Source organism: Marmota flaviventris, chromosome 2 (genome assembly GCF_047511675.1).
Source record: "Marmota flaviventris isolate mMarFla1 chromosome 2, mMarFla1.hap1, whole genome shotgun sequence".
In the NCBI taxonomy this organism is placed as follows: domain Eukaryota; kingdom Metazoa; phylum Chordata; class Mammalia; order Rodentia; family Sciuridae; genus Marmota; species Marmota flaviventris.
In genome coordinates this window covers 27,176,869-27,202,557 of record NC_092499.1, presented here as the reverse complement: position 1 = coordinate 27,202,557, position 25,689 = coordinate 27,176,869, and the positions used below count along the sequence as shown (strand labels likewise).

The 25,689-nt window shown below is 37.0% G+C and overlaps 1 protein-coding gene across 3 annotated transcripts in view; it reads left to right on the top strand.

The window, feature by feature from the left end:
* Gpatch2l (G-patch domain containing 2 like) overlaps nt 1–22,666 on the top strand; it is a 59,395-nt gene extending 36,729 nt beyond the window's left edge. For all 3 annotated transcript variants that reach the window (XM_027931716.3, XM_027931717.2, XM_071607644.1), the window contains exons 9-10: nt 5,709–5,803; nt 11,362–22,666. In XM_027931716.3, coding sequence (XP_027787517.1) covers nt 5,709–5,803; nt 11,362–11,522 — 256 coding nt within the window. In that variant the 3' untranslated portion in view covers nt 11,523–22,666. The remainder of the gene's footprint in view (nt 1–5,708; nt 5,804–11,361) is intronic.
* The last annotated feature ends 3,023 nt before the right edge of the window (nt 22,667–25,689 follow it).

Below are 25,689 nucleotides of genomic sequence, written 5' to 3'. Positions count from 1 at the left end.
TTGGTAGATTTTTTAACTCAGTAATTTCTACAGTAAGTAGGCACTTAACCAGAATTATCTTGGGACAAATTTCAAAACAAGTATATTACTGATTCTATTCCCACTCCAGCCTACTAAATAAGGAGTTTGATGGGACATGTGTATTTTATAAATGCTCTCTATATTATATGATTCTGGCAACCATTTACCACTCTAATTTAGTGAAGTTTTATAAGGTGGTAGAGCTCTTAGCTCAATTTCTACTTAGCTTCTGTTGTATCCTGAATGGCTGAAAGATCCTTCCCCTGATGGACATGGTTTGCAGTACAAGAATAACAGTATATAGTTATATACTTCTCTTGCAAGAGAATTTTTAAAAATCTGGTCAAATCTTCTGCCTTTTCTGTCTGCAGGAAAGGTCTTTGTGATGGGGAAGCTTCAACTCTTTTTTTTTTAATTCTCTCTGCTACCTCATTTCTTCATTGTCCCTTTTTAGTTTCCATTTTGTGATGGTAAAAAGTTACACACATTGAGTAAGTAATATATTATAAAGAAAGGGAGCCAGGTAGTTGCGTATGCCTAAATGAAAATGGTATGAGGAAGAAATCAACCTCTTTATTTTTCTTCTCCTTCCTAAATTTTTTATGTATACACTTGATGATATGGAATTATTTGGGAATTTAAAATAAACCTGGAACAGCCTCTTGAATAGGAGGTGGAGACTGCAGTAATTGCCTACCCACATGCTTAGATTCTACAGAATAACATGAGGGGCCCATCCAGTCCCACACTTAATATTCTTTACTCCCAAGCAGGGCCGTTTTGGTGTTCTTGGTGTGCTCTACGGCCTGCTGGTTCCACTTCCAGTTGCCTTCACATCCTTTTGCTCCAAGCACCCAGATTCTTTTTTATTTTTCCCAGGCTTATTCTGGGTCCACTTCCTTCTTTGTCCTGTGACATTCTTCCCAAGCATGGAGCCCTCATGTGAGCTATAAATACAACCTAAATATAAGCATTTACTTAAAATCAAAAAAGAAGAAAAATATCCCAATTGTCCTTTTGTAACAATTCAACAGTTTCTCTTCTTTCCTCTCAAATATAGGAAGGGACATAGAAAATGAAAAATTTTCTTCATCTACTCAGCCCAGAGCTATGCTGTTGTGTTCTGCCTCCTGTGATATAGCTCTTCAACCTGGAGATGAGTCTTGAGAGAAGTGTTTTAAGAGGAAAGACATATTTAAGCTGAGTTTTAGGAATGAACTTGCCCCTCTTTATTGCCACCTCTGTTTCTCCATTATTTGTTTCCTGTAACCAGAAAAACTATGGGGCTGCTCATACGACTAGGTTAAAACCCATGAAGGCAAAGATTGTCTGCTTTGTAACTGTATCCTCGTGTTTAGTACAATGCTTGGCACAGAGGAGGTGTTCAGTAAAAACTTAGTGAATAGAGAAAGAACCAAAACTGCTGAGCAGAAAGAAAACAGTCCACACAAAAATAACATACTATTACAACAAAATAAGGTTATTGTCTTAATAAGCTTTGTTACTTGGTTTCTTTAGGAGATGACAGTTTTTTCCTAAGTTTTAACCAGAGGAATTTATAAAATTTGAAGGATTTAGAGTGCTCAGGGCAACAATTAGAAGTGGGAATGACATGGTAAATGTAGACAATTTACTGCCAAGAGAAATAATAGGCTGGTGGCTTAGCAGTCAGGGTTCATTCAATGTAGAGTTGTTAACACTAAAGTGCTTAGTGTTACTGAGTAGAGCATGGATGGGCACCAAAGAACCATCACCTTCGGGCAGGGAAATGTGAGGACTGGCTGAGCCAGTGAGTCCACAGGTGGCCCCCAGAGAATGTTACACAGTGTAATACCGTTTAATAACTTGTGTGCATAATAATAGGTAGATAATACTTATTTTCATTTTGCTAAAATGTTTTTTAAAACATTAAAATTTATGAACATTTTGGTACATTAATAGTTTCATCTTTTTACTTCCTTGAAATTGTGAGGTAAGTGTTACTGACTAGATCCATAAAGGATTCTAGAATATGGACCCTGAACCTTGCTACTGACATAATGAAACATGCAAAGCTGGGAAAATGATGGAGGAAATGTAGAAAAAACGCCAGGACTTACTGAGTTTGGCCTAAGTTGATCTTCTAGGAATTAATGTCTTAACATTCTCTTGAGTACTTCTCTTATGCTTCTCATTTTTGCTTTTCACATAAAACTCAGAATATTGTAAATATTGATCTCAAAGAAGCAATTTTTAATTAAAATTTTAAATATACACAAAAAAAGTATACAAAGAAATATACACTTGATGACTTGTCAAAGTCACAACTAAGTTAATCAGCATCCAGATCAAGAAAGCAGTATGGAGATTTCTTGGAAAGCTGGGAATGGAGCCACCATTTGACCCAGCTATTCCCCTTCTCGGACTATTCCCTAAAGACCTAAAAAGAGCATGCTACAGGGACACTGCTACATCGATGTTCATAGCAGCACAATTCACAATAGCAAGACTGTGGAACCAACCTAGATGCCCTTCAATAGATGAATGGATAAAAAAAAATGTGGCATTTATACACAATGGAGTATTACTCTGCATTAAAAAATGACAAAATCATAGAATTTACAGGGAAATGGATGGCATTAGAGCAGATTATGCTAAGTGAAGCTAGCCAATCCCTAAAAAACAAATGCCAAATGTCTTCTTTGATATAAGGAGAGTAACTAAGAACAGAGTAGGGTCGAAGAGCATGAGAAGAAGATTAACATTAAACAGGGATGAGAGGTGGGAGGGAAAGGGAGAGAGAAGGGAAATTGCATGGAAATGGAAGGAGACCCTCAGAGTTATACAAAAGTACATACAAGAGGAAGTGAGGGGAAAGGGAAAAATAATACAAGGGGGACAAATGAATGTCAGTAGAGGGGGCAGAGAGAGAAGAGGGGAGGGGAGGGGAGGGGAGGGGAGGGGGGATAGTAGAGGATAGGAAAGGCAGCAGAACACAACAGACACTAGTATGGCAATATGTAAATCAATGGATGTGTAACTGATGTGATTCTGCAGTCTGTATATGGGGTAAAAATGGGAGCTCATAACCCACTTGAATCAAAGTGTGAAATATGATATATCACAGCCAACAATAAAAAATTAAAAAAAAAAAAAAAGAAAATGAACATTACCGGAAAAGAACCCTTCTAGTCCTTTCGGTCTCACACCTTACTGAAGTCTGATGACATAGTTTGGGTTGAAGGAATGGTGTTAACACTTACTCTGAGGAGTTCTGGAGATTTCTTTAGTGAGCTTGGTTAAAGAAGAAAGAAGTATGAATACAAACAGTTATCTTTTGACTTTATTTCCCTTTCTGTAATATTTGCAGCTAAGCATGACTGATTAGGTCAAAGCTCTTGGGAGTTTGAGTTTGGGTCCCATGTACCTTGTTGGTGGAAAAAATGGAAGCTCTTTTCTGCACATTTTCTCCTCTCTTTGGCTGAGGAACACAATTTTGTAGTGCCACTTTCTTTTCTGCCTGTTCCTTGGCTTCAAGGGGAGTTACCACCTCTGTTCAGTCAGAAGTAACTTTGATGCTCTGTCATCTGTGTTAATTTATTACTAAATCAACATGCTGAATTTAGACTCATTCCCTGGATTTGCATAGGATATGAGAAATGAACTGTTTTCTCTACATATTTATTCAGAATTAATTATTTCAGCTTTGAGAATTAACTACTCATGGAGTATAGAACTTAAAATGAACTCTTTTTCCATGTGGGGGGACTGATCGATAAAAGATGATCTGGATGGAATTTTCATGGCCACTGGCCTTATATTGTAAATCTCATCATATAACATTCTTTGCATTCTAAAAATCTTGCTAAGATTCCAGTCAGATACTTATATTTTTCTGTTTATAAATTGAATCAACTCTTAAGCTTTTGCTCTTTAGAGAAACATACATATGTGTACATGCGCTGTGGAAATTGCCAGATTGAGGGCCTGCTGAATAGGAGAATTTGTCCATTTGACTTTTGTCTTATTATTATTCCCTTATTACCTAGGTTCTCTTAGATTTGAGGTTCTAGTTTTAAGACTATTCAGCCATGATACTTGATCCCCAGTTGGGACTACAAATTAGGAGTTCATCTTGTATAATTTTATTAAATTCATTTTTATATGTGTTTTTTTCGGGGGAGGGTGAGGGGGTGTACCAGGGATTGAACTCAGGGGCATTTGACCACTGAGCCATATTCCTAGCCCTATTTTGTATTTAATTTAGAGATAGGGTCTCACTGAATTGCTTAGTGCCTTGCTTTTGCTGAGGGTGGATTTGAACTCTTGATCCTTCTGCCTCAGCCTCCCAAGCTGCTGGGATTATAGGCGTGCGGCACCCAGCTCCTTTTTACATTTTATACTTTGGCTATTTTTTAATATTGTGGTAAAACATATTTAAAATTTACTGTATTTACCATTTAAACCACTTTTAAGTATTCTGTTGGCCATTTGATTTTTAGAATTTTTATTCTTTTTATTTTTATGGTGCTGGGGATGGAACTCCAGGGCCTCATTCATGCCAAGAAAGTGTTCTCCCACTGAATCATTATCCCCAGCTCACTAAAATTTTTATTCTAGTCAATATGTACCTGACAAGCATCAAGGATGTGCCTTGTGCTGATGTTGGTAGATCATGGGAAAATTGTGAAAGAAGTATAAATAAATATGGTTCTTGTTCTCAGGATCCCTGTTCTTAATTTCAGGAGATTAAGCTTTATTAGGAAAACAAGATATATGTACACCAGTTAAGTAATGACTCATGGTAGATAAGGCCTTAGATGTTTGAAAGGTTTATGTAAAGATGAAACTCTACTTGGTCCTTTAACAGGGGCAGGATCTGTGGTAGTACAAGAGAAAGGAGAAAGTGGGGGACAGTGAGGAACTAAAACAGTATATAAGCTATTTCATTGTTAAGTCTATCATCTTTCAGAGAATCTTTTTTTTCCCCCCAAGATTTAAGTTCTCAGTCTATTGTTTTTAAAAATAAACTAAATATTTGGATGAGGGAGCACAATATTGGTACATAATTTATATTTTTAAAAGTCTCAGAAACTGAGCTGGGATTGTGGTTCAGTTGTAGAGCGCTCACCTAGCACATGCAAGGCCCTGGGTTCAATTCTCAGCACCATATAAAAATAAATAAATAAAGGTATTGTGTCCAACTACAAATATATTTTTTAAAAAGTCTCAGACACCAATTTATTTAACTTGTGATATAGATAGTATTAAAAATCCAGATATGTAGTAGAAGAAGGGTTAAACTTCCTATTAAAATTCTGTGCAAATATCTATGTTCATGCAGCATTAAACTTTTCAATATATTATCACTTGGGAGTAGGTATTTCATTAGTGAATTTAGAACAATTGCAGTTATCATTTTCATGAAAAATAATTTTATAAAAATCAGCATGTGATAAAACATTTATTGAAATTAATCTTGAATGTCTGCTACTCTGAGAGCAGGTAAAAATATTTAGAGTGGTGTGTATTATGGGTAAAGAGTGAATTTTGATTAATTTCTGAATAATCTTGTGCTAATGCTCAATGACACATGGTGCCCGTTTTGTTTGTAATGGGTCATGGATTTCATCTGGGTTAAACGTAATGTCTTTCAGACAATAAGAAGTACAAAGTTAAAAGCACATTTTCTCTTTTCATTTCTGCAGGCAGCCAAATGTACATTGGGGACCACCATGTTCACGTGACATCAAGAGGAAACGGAAACCTGTGGCTGCAGCATCTCTATCTAGCCCCAGTGCAGGTGATTATATGTAGTTACCAGTTATTGAGTACCTTCTGTGTTTCAGGGACTAAATTATATTATGTGTTTCATATACCTTTTTGTGTAATCTTTACAAATTAGGTAGGTCATTTTATTCCCATTTTACATAGGAAAACAGATTGTGAGAAGTAATCTGCCCCATTCTCTCTAATCCCAAAGTCTGTACCTTTCACTTTGTCATGTGGCTTTCTAGATTTTGAAACCTTATATTCCACTATTAGCAGTCTTCAGTTATCTGACTCTTGTTCTGGCATAGACAGGAAATTGGGTTCATGTTAATGAAAATCCATTTGGGGTGGCAGTTTGGTAAGTAGCCAGGGAATTGTGGTTTCATTTACATTCTTATTTTTGTGTGTAGTGTGATACAGTCTTACTATCTTTATGTATAGTAGAGTGGTAGTATTTTACAAGTCATGAAATTTTTAATAAAAAAACAATTTTTTCAGGTTAAAACTTTTTAGTTTGCTGTTCAAAACTAATACTAGTTGGTAGGAGCCAAAATAGTGGTTATATTTGGTGTGGGAGGTAATGACCAAGAAAGGATACCAAAAAACCTGGGATGCTGGAAATGCTACATATCATGAACCAGGTAGGGATTACCTGGATATTTATGTATCTGCATAATTTCTGTGAAGATTATTGAGCTAGACATTTAAGATTTATGTAATTCACTACATGCATATTGTTAAAAATGTCAGATATTAAGATACTTGGGAGACTGAGGTAGAAGGATTGCAAGTTTAAGGCCAGCCTGGGCAATTTAGTGATACCCTATCTCAAAATAAAATTTAAAAGAAAGGCTGGGAATGTAGCTCAGTGGTAGAGCGTTGCCTACCACATGTAAGGACCTGGGTTCAAATCCAGTACTGTTAAAAATATACATTGGATATTGAGCACATAATAAATTGTTTTATTCTCCTTAGAAAATACAGATTGAACACCCCAAATTCAAAAATCTGAAATCTGAAATGCTCCAAAAACTGAAACTTTTCTTTTTCTTTTTTTTTAATTGGTTGTTCAAAACATTACAAAGCTCTTGACATATCATATTTCATACATTTGATTCAAGTGGGTTATGAACTCCCATTTTTACCCCGTATACAGATTGCAGAATCACATCGGTTACACATCCACGTTTTACATATTGCCATACTAGTGACTGTTGTATTCTGCTATCTTTCCTATCCTCTACTATCCCCCCTCCCCTCCCCTCCCCTCCCATCTTCTCTCTCTACCCCATCTACTGTAATTCATTTCTCTCCCTTGATTTTTTTCCCCTTTCCCCTCACATCCTCTTTTTTTTTTTTTTTAATATTTATTTATTTTTTAGTTTTCAGCAGACACAACATCTTTGTTTATATGTGGTGCCGGGGATCGAACCCGGGCCGCACGCATGCCAGGCAAGCACGCTACCGCTTGAGCCACATCCCCAGCCCTCACATCCTCTTATATGTAATTTTGTATAACAATGAGGGTCTCCCTCCATTTCCATGCAATTTCCCTTCTCTCTCCCTTTCCCTCCCACCTCTCGTCCCTGTTTAATGTTAATCTTTTTCTCATGCTCTTCCTCCCTGCTCTGTTTTTAGTTGCTCTCCTTATATCAAAGAAGACATTTGGCATTTGTTTTTTAGGGATTGGCTAGCTTCACTTAGCATAATCTGCTCTAATGCCATCCATTTCCCTGCAAATGCCACGATTTTGTCATTTTTTAGTGCTGAGTAATACTCCATTGTGTATAAATGCCACATTTTTTTGATCCATTCATCTATTGAAGGGCATCTAAGTTGGTTCCACAGTCTAGCTGTTGTGAATTGTGCTGCTATGAACATCGATGTAGCAGTATCCCTGTAGTACGCTCTTTTAAGGTCTTCAGGGAATAGTCCGAGAAGGGTAATAGCTGGGTCAAATGGGGTTCCATTCCCAGCTTTCCCAGGAATCTCCATACTGTGCTTTCCAAATTGGCCAAAAATCTGAAACTTTTCTGAGCATTGACGTGATACACCATACATGTGACAGGTTGCAGCCAAAATGCAGATGCAGTAAAAATATTGTATAAAATTACTTTTAGGCTATGCATATAAAGTGTTCATGAAATAAAAATGAATTTTGTTGTTTGAACTTGGGTTCCACCCTAAATGTTCCATATATGCAAATGTTCCAAAATCTGAAAAAAAAAATCTCAAATCGGAAACACTCTGGTCCCAGCATCTTTAGAAAGGGATACTCAGTCTGTACCATACAAGTATAGCATGATTGACAGCTGAATGAAGAGTAAACCTTAGGCAGGTATGGAATTCTACCTGCCTGCCTTTACTTAGTGAGTTTCAGCATACTCTGGTATCAACCTCTTTGAGCTTCTGTTTGAGATGATTACCTGTTGGTGGTTCATATAGGACAATCTTAAATTATAGGTTTAATGATTATGATAAATTTATATAGTGCTTTTCATATGGCCATATGGCCAGGCCCTTTGCATTCATTATTTCATTTAAACTATGCAACATCTTCATAAGATAGATGCTATTTTTATTCCCATTTATACATGAGAAAACTGAGGCTTAAATCACTTCTGCAAGTTCACGTGATTGATTAATATTAGAGTCTAGCGCCTGTAGAGCTGCCCTCTAAACACGGTGGATGTTCTGGTTTTTAATATACGGCAGGATTGGTTCCAGATTGTGACCCTGCATCAAAACCCATGTCCTCATCCAGTCTGTGGTATTTGAAGTATTAAACAAAACTTCCTCTCTTATCTTTTTTTCTCCTTAATATCAACTTCTTTTTTTTAGCTTTTAATTCTTTATAAAAACAGAGCCATTGGGATGAGTATAAAATGCTTATTCCATATTCAAATCAGGAAATGTAGTGGGGGAATTAAACAAGACCTTAGTGTTAAACATTTCCCCTACTGAACCCAACTGCTCTCATCTCACTTGTTGACTAAGCCCTGCTTCACTGAGCATTTTTTTTTTCTACCTACAACCTGAGTGCCCCATGGAGGTGAAGGACATAGCCCAAGCCTGCGCCATCAGTCAGTAGAACAAATGGGCTTGCTCTGCCTAACATCGGGCCATCTCGGATTCCACCTCTTTTATAGAAATGAGTGATGAAGAGAGGTGCGTCCTGCTTTGCCGCTGTATTAATACACATCAGGGGCCAGCTCCTGGCACTAAATCACGCTCCTGCATACATCTGTTATCGGACTCTTCACCAGTGTGATGAACAAGACTGCAGATAGAGGCTTCCTTGTGTCATTCTTTATAGGATTTTCCTAAAAGAATAAATAGCTCAGATCTCTGCCAACACTCTCCCCTGTCATTGTGATGAATTCAGCTTCTTTCTTAAACATGCAGCCACAAATCTTTTCTCTTTCCTCCCTCCCCCACTGGTAGAAAGTTTTGAGTTGAAATTGACTGAATTTAAAGATATTAATAAGGCTATAGAGGTAAAGAGTGAGAAGGAACAGTGAGTCTTCTTTGTCTTTTTGTCTAATAGAAACAAAAGGCCGTGAAAAGGCCCCTTTCATAATGCTATTTATGTAGAACCTTCTTGAAAGAGCAGCACCTTTATTTTCTTCTTTTTAATCTCCCCCCACCCCTTTATTGCATGCAGGTATCTAGTGCACAGAGCCATACCCTGGACCTTAGTGAGTAAGCATGCAAACCTGCTTCCAAGACTGATACCCAGGATAGGGATTGCCCAGCAAGTCAGTATCTCATGTTAAAGTGAACTTCTGAATATGCTCTTAAGAGTGTACTTGGAAAAGAAAAAAAAAAAGATTATTTTCTCCCAAATTTGAGACTAAGTAGCTTAAAGGAACATAACTTGGTTGAAAACCAGGCTTCATTTCCTTGAAATTATTTTCTTTATCAGAGTAGTAAATCAGAGCTGCTGGCATGCAAATTCCATTTCTTCACAAAGTAAACACATGGTGCCCGCCCCCTCCCCTTTTTCTAGTGCTGGGGATTGAACCCAGGGAAGCAAGAGAATAGGCAGTTATTGCTTAATGGTTGCAGAGTTGCCGTTTGAGATTTCTGGCAATGTAGATGCAGTGATGGTATAAAATGAACTTAATACTACTAAACTCTGCTTAAAAATGGTTAAGACAGTAAATATTATGAATATTTTATCATAATAAAAAAATGACAATTGGGGGCTAGGGCTAGGGCTCAGTGGTGGAGCACTTGCCTCACATATGTGAGGCACTGCCTTCAATCCTCAGTACCAGGGTTGGGTAGAATGCTGGCCTAGCGTGGGTGAGGCCCTGCCTGAATTTAATCCCCACTTCTGCAAAAAATTTTAAATTAAAATTTTAAAAGGGAACACACACACACACACACACACACACACAAAAAAAAAAACACCAATTTTTTTTTGAGGGTTAATGTTTCACTGTGGTGAATTTTATGTTCTGTTAAATATGAATATGTATGCATGAGTTTGTGTGTGGGGGGGTGTGTGTTAGAGTGAGAGAGAGACATAAAGATAGATTTGAACTGTTCATATGTATTTCTTGCTGCTATGGTTGAGATTCCAAATACATTTTACACAGTCATTGATTTTAAAAACTTTTATGTATGTGCTGTAAAGTAAGAGCTTTCAAGATGCTTTTATATTTATTGACTGTAGTAAAAAATTTGTGTTTGAATATGTTTGTGATGTACATGTAAATCTGAAATAAATTCAGGGTATGTTCTGATATTTTCTTTTTTTTCACTGAGGAAAGAAAAAGGGAATACTGGTCATGACCCATTAAGTTAATTTTTCGATTCACATTTGAAAATTACTATTCTAGGTTACATTTCTGAGAGTAGGATTATTGAGTGATAGGGTAAAATTTAAACTTTACTGTATTTTTTTATATTTGTTCTCAATGGAGTGAGTGGTGGCCTGAGGTATGGCATAAAGAGCACAGGATGTAGATCAAGTATCTGTTGCTACTTAACCAGTTTTGTTGAATTACTGAACAAGTTATGTGATCTCTCCATGCCTCAGTTTCTTGATCCAGAAAATGGAAGTGATTATTTATACTTCCGAGAGTTTGCATTAAGAAATAGGGTCATGAGTGTTCAGTATTTAGAGATATATAGTGCCTGGCACTTAAGTGTTCAATAAGTGATGTTTACTACACTATGAATCTGTACTGCCCAATTTATTAATTGGTTCAGTTAAACCCATTTTTCTTTTCAGGTTTTACTTGCCTTTTGGTTTCCATAAAGAAAAAAGAGCCGGTTACCTTGGCACATGCCTGTAATATCAGCTACTTGAAACCAAAAGGCTGAGACAGAAGCATCACAAGACTGAGGCCAGCCTCAGCAAGTTAGGCTGTGTTTCAAAATGGAATGAATGTACATATGCATGAATTGAGTGAGTGAATGAATGAATGAAGGAAAAAACTTTATGGGGCCACTTGGTTAACAGGACACGAAATGTAAGGATTAAAAAAATTTTATTTCCAAATATTTTTCATTCTGATTTCTCATTCTGTTTTGTCTCCCCTTGATTGTTTTCCTTGTTGCTTTTATTGTTGCACCCAGTTCACTTGGATGTGATGGAGCCAGCCACACTAGCAGCACAAGCCCAGAAGACTCCACACCCTGAGTGGTTGGTCAGGACCTCTGCCACAGAGAAAGCCACTGACTCAATTACAGCTACATTTTTTAAAATGCCACAAGAAAAGAGTCCTGGATGCAGCTAGAGAGCACTGTTCACCCACCTGGAGCTGACTTGGTGTTGAAAAAAGCATTAGCCTTCCTAACGTGTAGTCCTTTCCAGTCTTTTTATCACCGGGATGGACGACGACTCCACACAGCTGCAAACTCTTAGAAAATCATGTTGTGGGAATCTTTTTTTTTTTTAAGCTAGTGAAGTATTGAGGCAACAATGTAAAGAGAAAAAAAAGAAAAAAAAAAAAAAAGGTCATCCTATTATGCCCCATCTGGTACATTATTGCTATCCCACCATTTACCTATAGCTCCATTTACAGAGCTGTTGCCTTTTTTGCAGGTATGTCTTTGTTCTTGAAAAACTGATATCTGCTTTTGCATACCTTTTGTGAAGAGCTTTTAATATCACTTGATGAAGTCCCAAATTTGCAGCCAGTTCCACATTCCTGAATGGAATTGTGTTTGCAGGAGATAAGGTTCACCTTGGAGCCAGGTCTTGATTCATTCAGCGTGCCAATAAGCTGTATCTGTCATGTTCTAAAAAGAGACACCAGCAGTGTGGCCGTTGGGAACTTCAGTTTTTCTGCAGATGATCTAATGGGATCAGCAGCAGCTGCATGGTACTTCACCTCATCTTCAAAGTTTATGTTTTAGTGAAAGAGGACGTATCCATACTTAAAGATGAGGAAGATGGTTTAGGTATACAGCAAACTTAAAATAGTCATGAATTGTGTCTACTTCATGTTACAGTGTAAGCCTTTATGTTCTAAGTTGGACTTTATTGCTAGTGTTATAAGTCAGTAACCTATAGCAGAAATTTATACTCTATTATAATTATGGCTTTTCGGGGCCATGCTTTGGTGAGAAAAAGAGTCTTTTTGACATACCTTTATAGTTGGCGTGTTTATGACGGCTCAGCTGCATGCAGAGGTAGATATACAGTCGTGCCTGAAGTTGGAAGCTACTTTGTCAAAATGAGGAATAAGTGATTGCCTGGAGCTGCTGGAGAAAAGCCACACTTTCTCAAAAAGTATTATCAAGAGTGTCATTCAGGGGCCTGGTTGACAGAAGGGCTCTTTTTTTTGTACGAATTGAGTGTTTTTACTCTGAAATACATGGAGACTGTTTGTTAAATGCTCACCGCTATGGTCACATGGGAGAGGAGCATCCATCCACCCCAGCACCTGGATATTTTCTGTCTTAAAAAGAGGTGCTGAGTGGAGCAGCACCTCCTTCCCCCAAAGTGTGATTCTCTCTTCCTCCCACACAGAATGTAATAGTGGGTTGTTTTATTGTGTACCCTTTAAAAATTGTTGTTCTTATCAGTAGAAACTCTTGGTGAATGAGGTGGGCAGGTGGACGGGTATGAATCTAGTTGAAAAGGGGAACTTGAAGATGAGTTTACATAGCACTTTATGTAAGACTGAGAACATGACAGTTAACCATAACAAGGAAAATGAGGGAGGGGCTGGTGGAGTTCTTGGAATGACTGAAGCCAGCCCAGCACCCTGGGAATCATCCCTGGCTCTCAGGCAGGAGTGAGTGTACCGACAGAAGTCTAAGGCTATACTCAAGAAATATAGAGAATGTAATGTCTGTTGGATATAAAATGGCACTGCTGAATTTTCTTAATGAAGAAGGTAGGTTTTGTGGCCGTGTGCAGTCTCCCCATAGTGGCCAGAGGCACATTAATCCAACCTGCATAGTTTGATTTAAGGGAGAAATCTGTGGATATAACTTTTTTTTTTGTTAGTGCCAAGCTCTGTGATTCATGCAGAGATTGGTCATGTCATGACCTGGTAAGACCTCTACAGTTCAGGTGCAAAGGTGTTCCAGCATCTTTTTTTAATGACATGTTGCCTACCTTTCTACCTATGATTTAAAATAATTTATATATGCAGCCTTATTTACATTTTAAACATCTCTGTGAAGTTATGCCATTTTACAGAGATGAAAACAGTCATGGAGTTGAGTGACTTGCCTATCACATGACTAAGCCAGGACTAAAATTCCATAGTTTCAGACTTTTCTCCCTTGGGTTATAATCTATTTTTTCCTTTGTAGACCCAAATAATCAGTCTTAGACCCATGTTTATGAAACAGTTTGCCATGAATGTTTATCATCTTTCTTGGGCATGCTTTGCTATACAGTTTGAATACTTTCAACAGCACTCACTCAAGAATGCAACATCTACCTGTAATAAATGGGAAGATAAAATTAGTTGACTGTGAGAATAGAAATTTAAGCACACAAATACTTTCCAGTACAGGGTGGCAAATTGTGCTTCTCATTTTAAGGTGCTGAATGTTCATGCAAAATTATTAATCAACTTATTCTGCTTGTTTTTTTGTATTAACCAATGCCAGAGGCTCGCCATGGAATCAAGTGTATTTTAAATCTTAAATTTTAATATATAATGTTATAAATTAAGACTAATCTGTTGCCTTTTGAGAAAAGATGTAGTTTCAAAATCAGATTTTGTAATCAGTTTTGAAAAAAAATGAAAGCAGAACATACTTTGAGAATAATCATGAGCTCACATGTTTGATCTGATCAAAAGTATAACTGAAGCTGAGTTTCATGGTTTTTATTTCTGGGTCTGGCTACACAAATTCTCTGAACTCTGCTCTTATGTGTGTTCCACAATGGGCAGAAGTCAAGACATTATCCACTTGCATGAGGACCATTCATAAAAACGCAAGTTTTACTTATGAGTTTAGGGGAATTTCACATTGTTTCTCCGATGCAGTATTTTAAAGGAAAAACTTAATTTGTATCAAAACTCTGTTTCACTTTTTGGTAAGGCTTGATGAGAAGAGGAAATTAGTAGCTGTTTACATGTTTCCAAATGTGGAGGAGGCAGAATATAATTTTTACTGAGTGGTAGGTGGTTGGAAAATAGGCCACATTTAGCCTTGAGTTTTTTAGAAATCAGTTTCAGTTACAGATTTCAGATAATACTGTTTTTTTGGGCTGTGAAATAGGCTCCAAGCAAGCTAGTTCTTGCAGCCAAATGACCCAAAGCTGAAGTAAAGCTTAATCTGCTGTGCTTGTGGTTGGCATACTTTGTTAAGTAAAGCTCAACACCTAGAACAGTAATTATACTAGTTAAGAATCTCAGATAGTTTAATCTGACATAGCTCTGCATTTCGGGATTAGAGATGCTATGCACATAGCTATATATCATTCTCCCTTGGCCCAGAAATTTCTGATGCTGCTGAGTTATCCCTGAAGCCACTTGGAGTTGAGAAAGCAAGTGTTGCAACAAAGGAGCTAGACTGGTTCAGTCTTCGCTGATGTGCTGGGTGCTTCACTTGGGCTCTGGGTGAAGGTTCCTGGTGATGCATGATTCATTTTAGGTCTTTGCTTTCTTTGGTTTTCATTACTGTGGTTCCAAGCCACAGTTTCCTACCCCCACTTCCTGGGGGTGAAGGCTGTGTGAAAGTCTCCACATTAGAAGCTATATGCAGTGTCCCGTGTCTTGTGAATCTTACCTGAGCTGAGAGCAGAGTGGCTTACGCTAGCAGCTGTGGATGCGATCTGGTTGAGATATAGTTTAGATGGGTCATGGGTTGTGGGATGGTGGCGGGGATAATTTGCTCTTGTCGGCTGCTTTCTTTGCTGATGCTTGAGCTGCCAATTTTACTTGTCAGTATTTCCTTATCTCTTATTCCTCTTAGCAGAATTACTCTTGCAGGCAATGGTCAGTGGAGTTCCTAATCCATCAGAAAACTACAATAGAGGGGCTGAGGTTGGGGCTCACTGGTAGAGCACTCGCCTAGCATGTGTGAGGCGCTGGGTTTGATCCTCAGCACCACATAGAAATGAATAAATAAAATAAAGGTATTGTGTCCAAGTATAACTAAAATAATATTTTAAAAAAATAAAAAGAAAAGAAAACTACAATAGAAGGCAAAGGTGAGGAAAATGTTAAGTTCTACCACCAGGCACTAAACAAAGGACACAGATGTGTTCTCCTGGAAACATCACTGTGATAGCAAAATAAAGATGATGAGCAATGTTGTTGGAGTGTGGATTATAAGATTTTTAATAAGCCAGGTAAAACAGATTATGGTCAAAAGAAAAAAATTTTGTGTAAATCATTTAGCACAATGATCAGATTTGGTGACTAAGAAATTTCTAAAGTATAGTATTGGAAGATCCTGATGTAATATTAAAACATTCTTATATTCACTGACCATCTCATCTTGGCGAGATAAAGATGTGGGAAGGCAAAAGGAGAAGGGGAGATGCATAGAGCAGAGGTTCTCAGAGTATGGTCCCTAGATTTTGTTTTCATTGCCAGACCTACTGAATCAAAAACAGGATTAGCCCAGCAAGCCTTTAGCTTGCCTTCCTGTGCATGCCAACATCTGAGAACCACAGGCTTTGCCACAATGAAATGTTTTAAATGGTGCCTAAGCTCTGAGGTGCTCTTTTCTTCCCTGTATAAGTAAAGGGATGTTTTGTGTATGCTGCTTTGCAGAAATTATTCATGTCTTCGTTTTCCATGTTTTTTCCTCCACGAGCACTTGAAAGATTGGAAATATCGAGAAAGGATGATATGGAGGAGAATGGCATCAAGGCCATATTCAGGTGGACGGAAATAACCTTTTTTAAATGGGTATAAATATAGCAGTAGATTTTTAGCCTTTGAATGATAGTCATTTTCACAATTCATAGTAAAAACATTATTTGTATAAGATACTACCACTTATTGGTTTAACATATTTGTTCATTAAATCTTAGTTTCAAGGGAATATCACGTATCCAGCATGATAATGATGAATCCTTTAAAGTGTGGCTTATAAAAATGAAAAAGTTGGCTGGGTGTGGTGGTGCATGCCTGTATCTCAGTGACTCAGAACGCTGAGTCAGGAGGATAGCAAGTTCAAAGCCAGACTTAACAAAGGACTGAGGATGTGGCTTCCTAGTTAAGTGCCCCTGGGTTCAATCCTTGGTACCAAAAAAGAAAGAAAAAAAAAAAGGAAGGAAAAAACTCCTAGGGTACATTGCATACATATAATCAATATCTGTTCAGTTTTTGGTAATCATCTGCTAATGCTTTATCTCAGTACCTCAGAGCATACAAAAATGAGTTTTCCACAATTCCATTAACATTCTTTTGTCTTTGTTTTACATTGCAGCTAGTTGAGTCTTCAGGGGTTGGAAACTTAACAGCAATATCATGCTATTTCTGTTGTCTGACTCTGGATTCAACATTTCAGAATGATACTGTAATCTTAAAGCTTCGAAAAGACTTAATGACCATTTTTCTATTTTATTTTTAGTAATTAGGCTGGATCCTAGCTTGTTGCCAAAGCCTAGGAAACCAAGTCCCCTTTCAGAAGATAATGTGTGGCTAAGGAGTTCTTGTATTTGCAGAGATGTACTAGGAGTTCTGTAATATGTTTCCTTAGGTGTTTATGATGAGTTGTTTAAATGTCATTTCAATTGTTGCAGTCTACACCAATTTTTTCTTTTCCTCCTTAAAGATCAGTTAAAACTACCTCTGGCCAGAAATACTCAGTTTTACTAGAAATTATCAAGAAGCCCCTTATGATATGAATTATGTAGATTAATGTTTTCATTCTCTGAAAGTTGTGACCCTTGCAGCCTGTTCAGTCAAATATTTTTCATTGGAAAAGTGAAAGCAAATATTAGAAAACTTTAAAATGGCCGTGGTAGGTTTAACTTAAAATCAACCTGCTTTACTGTGTATATCTTGTTCCTCCTGGTAGTCCATGGAAGAAATTTTATGACCAAGCAAACTGATGCCGCCCCCAAATCATGGTGATTGAGATTGGATTGCTCCGTTTTTAATCTCAGTCAACCCCTCTCCTGTTGGTAGGAGCTTTTACACAGCCATTCCAAATCCTTGTTACCTCCACCTTCTCTTAGGCAGCACTTCTTGCTCACTCGTCCTCCCATGCACATGTCTTCGCCTGTTCTTACAAGTGCCCATCTTGCCCAGGAGAACCCTTTTCTACCCCTTGCACTCTCACTCTCGCTACAGCCTCTCCACTCACACACAGCTTTACATTCTAATGTGTTAAAAGACTCTCTTCAAACAAAAATTCCTCAGCTCTGAACCCCTGCTACCATTGAAGACCACGGAAGTATACCACCCTTACCTGTGAGTCCACTCATTCTGCAGTCCACTGAAGCAGTGGGTTTTTTTAACCCCAGGTGCATATGGGGATCACCTGAAGAGCATTAATAAAAGTTGAATTCCCCAACTGGACCAATTATATCAGAGAAAGAGGGAACAGACTATTCTTTTAAAAACTGCAGCAAGGGCTGAGAACTACTATAAAACCTGCCTGTTACCCTTGTCACCATTGAAGTTGTTCTTGCTGGGTTCAACAGTAACTTTTCACTGAATATTTAGTCCTTGGGTTGATCTTTATGAAGCTGGTGGTGTTAGACTACTTTCTTTATCGGAAGCAAGGTCAGAAAAGGAAGAATTTTAGAAGGAAGTGGTTTGCACTTTCTCCAATTTGCACAAGCAGGCAGATTGGTTGGTAGGTGAGTCCAGCACAGACTGGATGTCTTGTCTCTGATTCTACCTGTTATTTTAATTGATGTCCATAGGCTAATGAATTCCTTTGCCCTACCACCTTAGTGCATCAACTTAAAGCATGGGTTTAGAATGAGGCACTTAGATTCATTAATAATTATTGTAAGCCTTGAGGAAAGCATATTCAGGGTCTCCTATGCTTCTTTACAAGTGCCCATCCTGCCCAGGAGTTTCTCCAAATCATAAGGTAGGATTTGCTAATCAGATTAGAATCTAAGAAATTACCCTATAGACTAGAGGGTAGAGCTGCTATTCATGAAAAGTCAGGCTTGAACAGTACTCTCCCCCATCACATGCTCTTTTCACTTGTGACTTACTGGGGTTTTAGACACTGGCCCTCCCGCTTGGCCATCTCTGCATGCTGCCCTGGACATGTAGGGGTTCCATTCAGAAGGGACCTTATGTGTACCTGGCTCCTTCAAATTACTAATTTCTAATTCAATATCTAGGGTAGGTGGGTCTGCTTAGTAGTCATGTCCTAGCCGTAGAAAGTGAGAAGCCTTCTGCAGTGTTTAACTTCCACTGGCGATGGGAAACTAGCACTAAACACAGGAAGGTACCTCACATGCGGGACAGCCAAATAAAACGGGTCCACTGGAGTCATTGCCCTAGTCCCTCATTCAGCTGAACACTGGCACTAATCCAATCCTCCTCAGGAACCTCTTAGGGAAGGGAGTAGCTGCCCCAGAGGGGAATATTCTAGGGTCCCTTAGATATATGCCTTTGAAACCACTAGAACCTATCTGCTGTCCTTAATAATGATAATGGAGAATATTTACCAAGTGATTATTATATGCCATCTATAAGCATTTCATTTATTTCTCAACAACTAAGGTTGGTACTTATCCATTTTAAAGTAAGGAAATAGTTACAGATTAACTTGCTCAAAGTCGTAGTTATGAAGTGTCTACCTGGATTCAAGCTCATCTGTTTGATATTAGAGTGACTGATCCCAACCAGTACCTATGCTGCCTCTTCACAATACAAATGAACTGTTGGAGGCCATACGTGGAAGAAATACACTGTGGGTCATGGGCCCAGGGCCAGGTGTCTATTGAAACCCCTTAAACCTTTGGCTTGTTGCTCCTGGTAGGCTATTTATCCGCTAATTGTGAGTGGATTCATTCTCTCTGTCTACATCATTGAAAGGAAATAGACAATTTCTGGGACATTGTCTTATTACAACCCTTTTTTTTTGTTTGTTTGTTTCAAAGGTGGCCAGAGCAAAGGAAAAGACAATAAAATCAAGTCTGTGGCAATAAAAAAGTACTGCCCTGTGCTGGGTGTAGTGGTGCACACTTGTAACCTTAGTATCGTGTGAGGCTGAGGTAGGAGGATTGTGAGTTCAAAGCCAACCTCAGCAACTTAGGGAGACACTGTCTGAAAAACAGAAAAGAGAAGTATTGTCCTTTGTGTACTAAGGTTCAACAGATTTCTCAGCCAGAACGACATGTATTTCAAGTTGTTAATGGTAGTGATGGACTGTTAAACATCTTGCTAGACATCTCTTTGCTAGCAAAACAGCTGTCTTAAAGTCTTGGCTTTTAGGAATGCTCTTTATTCAGTGGATGTGTGAAGAATACATTTTATGCCAAACCATACATAATAGGAGCTGAGTACTGTGGAATTCCTGCTTTCATAAAGTTCATAGTCTGATGAGGAAGAGAGTAGAAAAACAAGTATTATGTTGGGGGTTTGTGTGGGAGGAGAATATCAGTATTTTGGCAGTGCAGTTGAGGGCACTTTAATTAAAACTGGGCAGAAGAAGGAGTCAAAAAAACATGACTCTGAGTCTCGAGCAACGAACAGGAGTTAAATGGAGAAGTTGAAGTCTTCCGAGGGTGGAAGCATGCTTTGTTCAGAGCACAGCACATGTTTTGGTGTGGCCAGTATATAAAGCAGGGAGAGGTAGAGGGAGCGATGGGCCCTTGTGCTTGAGGTAGATGGTAGTGGCGGGCTGGCTTGTTGATTTGGAGAGCTGTGGTATTTCAGCTGAGTTCAGCTGTGGTTATGGAAACCCTGCTACTGCTTGGCCATTGTGCAAAGCTGGAACTGAGAACTGAACAGGTTTGCATTCCCTTGATCAACTTCCCTGGGAAATAGAACCAGCCCACCTATTGGTAGGAACTACTGATATGTTTAAGATTGAAATGAATTGGGAATAAGATTTATCCCATGACTTGTCTGATTGCCTTACATATTCTAGCATGATACTAGTCTGAGATTATTCCCTTGGAACCACGTACTTATTTTGGTAGAATTTAATGTACATTGTGATGGTCCTTGTTCCTATACTGTTCTTCAGTAACAAAGTTGTTACGATCTGTAAAGCATTTTTAGTTTGTTTCTCAGTAGTGACAATAAATTTGTGTTGATCCATTTAAACCTTTTCAGTCATTGATATTTTAAGCCTGCATAAAGTACTCCATCCATAGAGTAAAACCAATTCAGCTGGCCCACACTAATCTCTGAACCCTTAATTTCTACCTCGTTAGTACCATGCTGTAAGCAAAGTTTTCTAAGTCCTCTAGAACTAAAAGTGAAATAAGTGTGTTTTTAGTCATTATTTTTGCTGAACAGCTTCTGATTGACCAGCATTTAAATTAGCAGCTTTTGTATATAGAAATAGGAAAATGACTTTTATGCCCCATTATTAAGATAGTAGGGAGAATAAATAATCATTGCTTATAGTAGGGAATTAAGAAATAGAGAATTTTAGGGGATTCTGTGAAAAAGCATTTAAAATAGTTTGCTAGAAGGAAAATTCAGACTGTTAATTATGAGGAAAAAAAAACATGTATACACAACCAAGCCACATAAGTTATTTTTTAAAACTAGAATAAGGCCAAACAAATCTGTCACATTAAAGTAAACTTACCAATAAGTAGAAGACAAAAATATCAAACATTAATTCCATGTTGTAAGATTCAGAATGGTTCAGAAAGGTTGAGCAAGATAAACCAATAAGAAAACCAGTGGTAGATTTTAATATCAGAAAAGGTTGAACTAAAGAAGAATTAAAAGAAAAAAAGAGCATTATATAATGTGAAAGAAGGCACTTAACACTGAAAATATAATAGATACCTGCATAAATAACAGAAAAGCCATTCATATATTACCAACCATAGGAGATAAGGAAGAAACATATAATGTTAGAGATTTTAATGCAATCATCAATTCATGACAGATCAAGTGATAAAAACTAGAACATGGGAACATTTAAATAAAGTATTTTATATATTTAGACTGTGCCCTAAATCAGTGACTACACCTTATTTTCAAGTGTTCATGAACTTTTCCCCCTAATTTATTGTATATTGTATATACATAAATTCCAGAATGGAGAAGTAGTACCAATGGCATTTAGTGATATGAATGCAATAGAATATAACTGGAAAACAATGTCCATCTGCAATCTAAAGTGTTTTTAAGCTCTTGAACTTGGATTGAAGAGGAACTGCAAAGCATTAAAGAGCATTATTTTATACCTAAAAATACACTTGTTCCTATCAGATTCAAATGAAGCAGTGCCTAGAAGAAAATTCATAGCCCTAATATTGTGTACCAAAAAAATTAAAAATTTAAACACACTGCTCAAGATATTAGGAAAAAGATGCAAAATGACTCTTTTAAAAGACAAAAAGTAAAGATAAGAAATTAATTTTTTAAATGGGAAGATAGATTTTAATAGAGCTCATTTTAAAAAATATGTGATAAAATGATAACAGAACACAGGTGAAATAAGGTAGAACCGTGAGACATTAAAATGGATTGAGTCATAAATTATACTTTGCCCAACTATATGCAAATAATTTTGAAAACTTGGGCTAGAGGATAATTTTTTAAGGAAAATATAATTTGCCAAAAATGACTTGGAAAGAGAGAAGTCTAATGTACTGATTATTATGAAAGAAATAAAAGTATTATTTGTATTAATATGACATACCTCAAATGACCCTCTCAAAAAAATACATACATATATATATATGGAAAAATTTAAAAAACTTTTTGTTGTATTAGTTTTCAGCATGAAATAGAATTTATTTGAAAGATGTGTATTTTATGAGTCCAAGCAAAAGTTCAGTCAGTATTGAAGTAAGAACAGTTAAGGGAACATGAGCGGTGATGATTTATGGTCCTTCTCGTGTCCACATTAGTGTGACACAGAGCCTCCTCTTGACATTTCTTAAGCCCTTCTCCCAGCTTCTCCTAATGTTAACTACCCCTGTTGCAGTTATCAAACTAGGAAATTAACATTGACACAATCCTATGAACTACATACTTTATTAGAATTCACCAGTTTTCTCACTAATGTTCTTTTTTCTGGCTCAGGATTCAGTGCAAGATCCATATGTACTTGTGTTTTCTGGGATTGATATTCTGCTCCATGGTCTACTTGTCTACTTTTGACAGACCACACTGTTGAATTTTAGAGACTTTAATAATATGTTTTAATGACCCGTAGAGTTCATCCCATTCGTAATTTTTCTCTTTTAGTGTGTTCCTGCCTATTCTTACATGTTTATTTTTCCATATGAAATTTAGTATCAACTTGTCTGACTCCATTAAAATAAAGTGTGTTAGATTTTTATTGATATTGTTTTGCTGTTAACTAATTAAGGTGAACTGACCCCTTTGCCATGACCCCAAACACATCTCCAAGAACAGAGGATGTGTTTTCATTTGTTCAAGTCTATCTTTGTTCCTTTTTGGTAGTATTTTAAAATATCCCTTTTATAGGTGTTGTGCACTTCTAGTTAACTTTATCCCTGAATATTTAAGTCTCTTTATTTCTGGTAAGTGGGAGGTTTTCTCTGCCTTTTTATTTTCTAACTGGTTATATAGGGAAAAAATATTATATATAATGAATAATATTGATTTTTGTATCTAATTTTATACCCTGCCTCTTTACTAAATTGTTTTACTGTTTGGATTAGTTGTATCATTGATCCCCAGTGTTAAATTTTTTTTTTCCTAAGTGCACATAAGAAATGAAAGCATGGGAATGTGTCTTAGTGGAGAGTACTTGCCTAGCCTGTATAGGACTTTGGTTTGATCCCTAGTGCCACAAAAAAACAAATACACACACAAAAAGAAGAACTTCCACAGATAGTCATGAAGCATATAAATAACTGTTAAAAACCACAAACCAAAGAAGGAAATATTATAGATATGACAGATTAAAATATTAATAAAATAATACCATGATCAACCTTACCCAATGAATTTGAAAACTTAGTGAAAGGGACAAATTCCCAGGCAAAAAATATAGTTTACCAAAATTCAATCAGAAAGGAAAAGCTTGATCAGTCCTATAACATTAAACAAATCTAATCAGTAGTTTAAAAAATCTGGGACTGTGTAGAAAGATTTTAAGTGATCCTTAAAATATTATCAGTTCTTTTTCTGGAGCTGAACATTTATTGATGATAAGGTTCATTTGGTAGAACAAATGTGCAAGACTAGTACGAAACAGCCCTGAAAAGGCCTGGGAAGGGGAGGGCTTGTTCTATAATGTACTAAAGTGTGAAACCTGTAACTGAGTGTGATGTAGGCATAGAATAGATAGATGAATGGACCAAAAGAAGCAATTCAGAAATAGGCCCAATTGCATGTGAATATTCAGGATAAAATAAAAGTCCAAAGTCAATGGGGGAGAAGATAGACTATAAGAGAGAATGGTGTTGAGGTAATGGGATAGACTTCTATAGCTCTATAGAGATCTACAGCCACCTAGACAAAGTTAGATCTGTTTCTCATGCTATGACAGGATAATCTTCAATTGATTAGAGATTTGTACAGTTTTAACCACAGAATTACTAGAGAAGAAACAGATGAATTCCTTAGTAACAGGGGTCAGTCAGCTATGGCCTGTGGGCCAAACTGTGCCCAAGGGACATTGTGAGCTGCTATGGTCTAAGAATGACTTTTGCACATTTAAATGATTCAGTAAAAGGAGGACATGAGACAGAGACATTGTATGGTTGCAAGCCCTAAAATATTTACTATCTGACCTATAAAAAAGAGATGATTCTATAGCCGGGGAGTGGATCCCCCTCCCTCACACACACACACTTATTGTGAGCTATTGTGTAATAATGCCACCCAGCTCAGCTGATGGAGCTATGCTCCAGGGTCTCCTTCCCCTTGGGCGAGTTAGGAAATGGGCTCTGTAGCTTTGGTGTGGAAGGTATTGTAAATTCATATAGTTAAGGGTACAGATACAGGGGAGGGTGAGGGATTAGGGCCAAAATATAATCCCCTATACCAAATACTACTTAAAATGCAGATGCAATCAGATACATTTGACTTCATTCAAAAAAAACAACAACAACAAAAAAAAAAACTCTTACATGCACATATACTGTAAGCAAGACAAAATAAAGTGATAACTTATAAACATGTTTGCAATTTATGTCACAAATTATTGGCACATTATTCATATATAAAGATTCTTTTTATGGTCCTGGGGATTGAACCCAGCGGCGCTCTTAGCTACATCCTAGCCCTTTTAATTTTTTATTTTGAGTCAGGGTTTCACTAAGTTGCCCAGGCTGACCTGGAACTTAGGATCTTCCTGCCTCTGCCTCCTGAATCACTGGGATTATAGACCTGCATCACTGTACCCAGTTTAATAACTTCCAAAAATAGAGGATATTCTATAGGGAAAAAATGGGGAAGAGATATGAACAGACTATTCATGGGAAAAAATGCAAATAATTCTTAAATCGATGCTCAACTTTCCATATAGTTAGTACAAAACCTAATGGGTGGATATTCTTATTATCCCCATTTTAAAAGAAACAGAGTCATAAGAGGTAAAGTGTTTTGCCTGAACACAAATAAATGGTGGTGCTAGGATCTGAACCAAGTCAGAAGGCTCTAGATAAAAGCAATTCACCATGACTAAGTGACGTTTATTTCAGGAATGCAAGGATCATTTAATATTAGGAATAGCTGGGTGTTTCCTTAATATAATAAAATATATTTATCTCAATCAGAAGTCAGCGTTGTGCTTAATTGAGAATACTAGAAGCAATTTCATTAAAGCCAGGAACAAGACAAAGACGTCCACTAATCATCACCATTATTTAAAATTGTTCTGCAGGTCTTAAAACAATTAGACAAGAGAAAAAAATTAAAGATAAAGAAATTAAAAGGGAAGAGAGAATAAAATTATAATTTTCAGATGACATGATTAGATTGTTTACCTAGAACCTAAAGAGGACTAACCCAAAACTTACAATGTAAGAATTTAATAATTTTCAGAAATAAATAATTTTTGTATATACAACGTCCAATTCCATGCTGTATGGGAAGAAAATTTCTTTTTAAAATAGCGGAAGAAAGCTTAAAGAACAAAATTCTTAGAAATGAACTTACAGTATTTATAGACAACTTTAAAATGCAAATGAGGAACACAAAACAAGACCCCAAAAAATGGAAAGACATACCAGATTCTTACATAGGAATGATCAGTATCATGAGTATTAATTCCCTTTAGTTAATCTATAAATTTAATGAGGTCTCCAGTAAGTATACCAGTAGGAGTTTTTTTTTTTTAAGTTATATAAGATGATTTTTATAGAAAAATAAGTGTGAATAACCAAGATGGAGA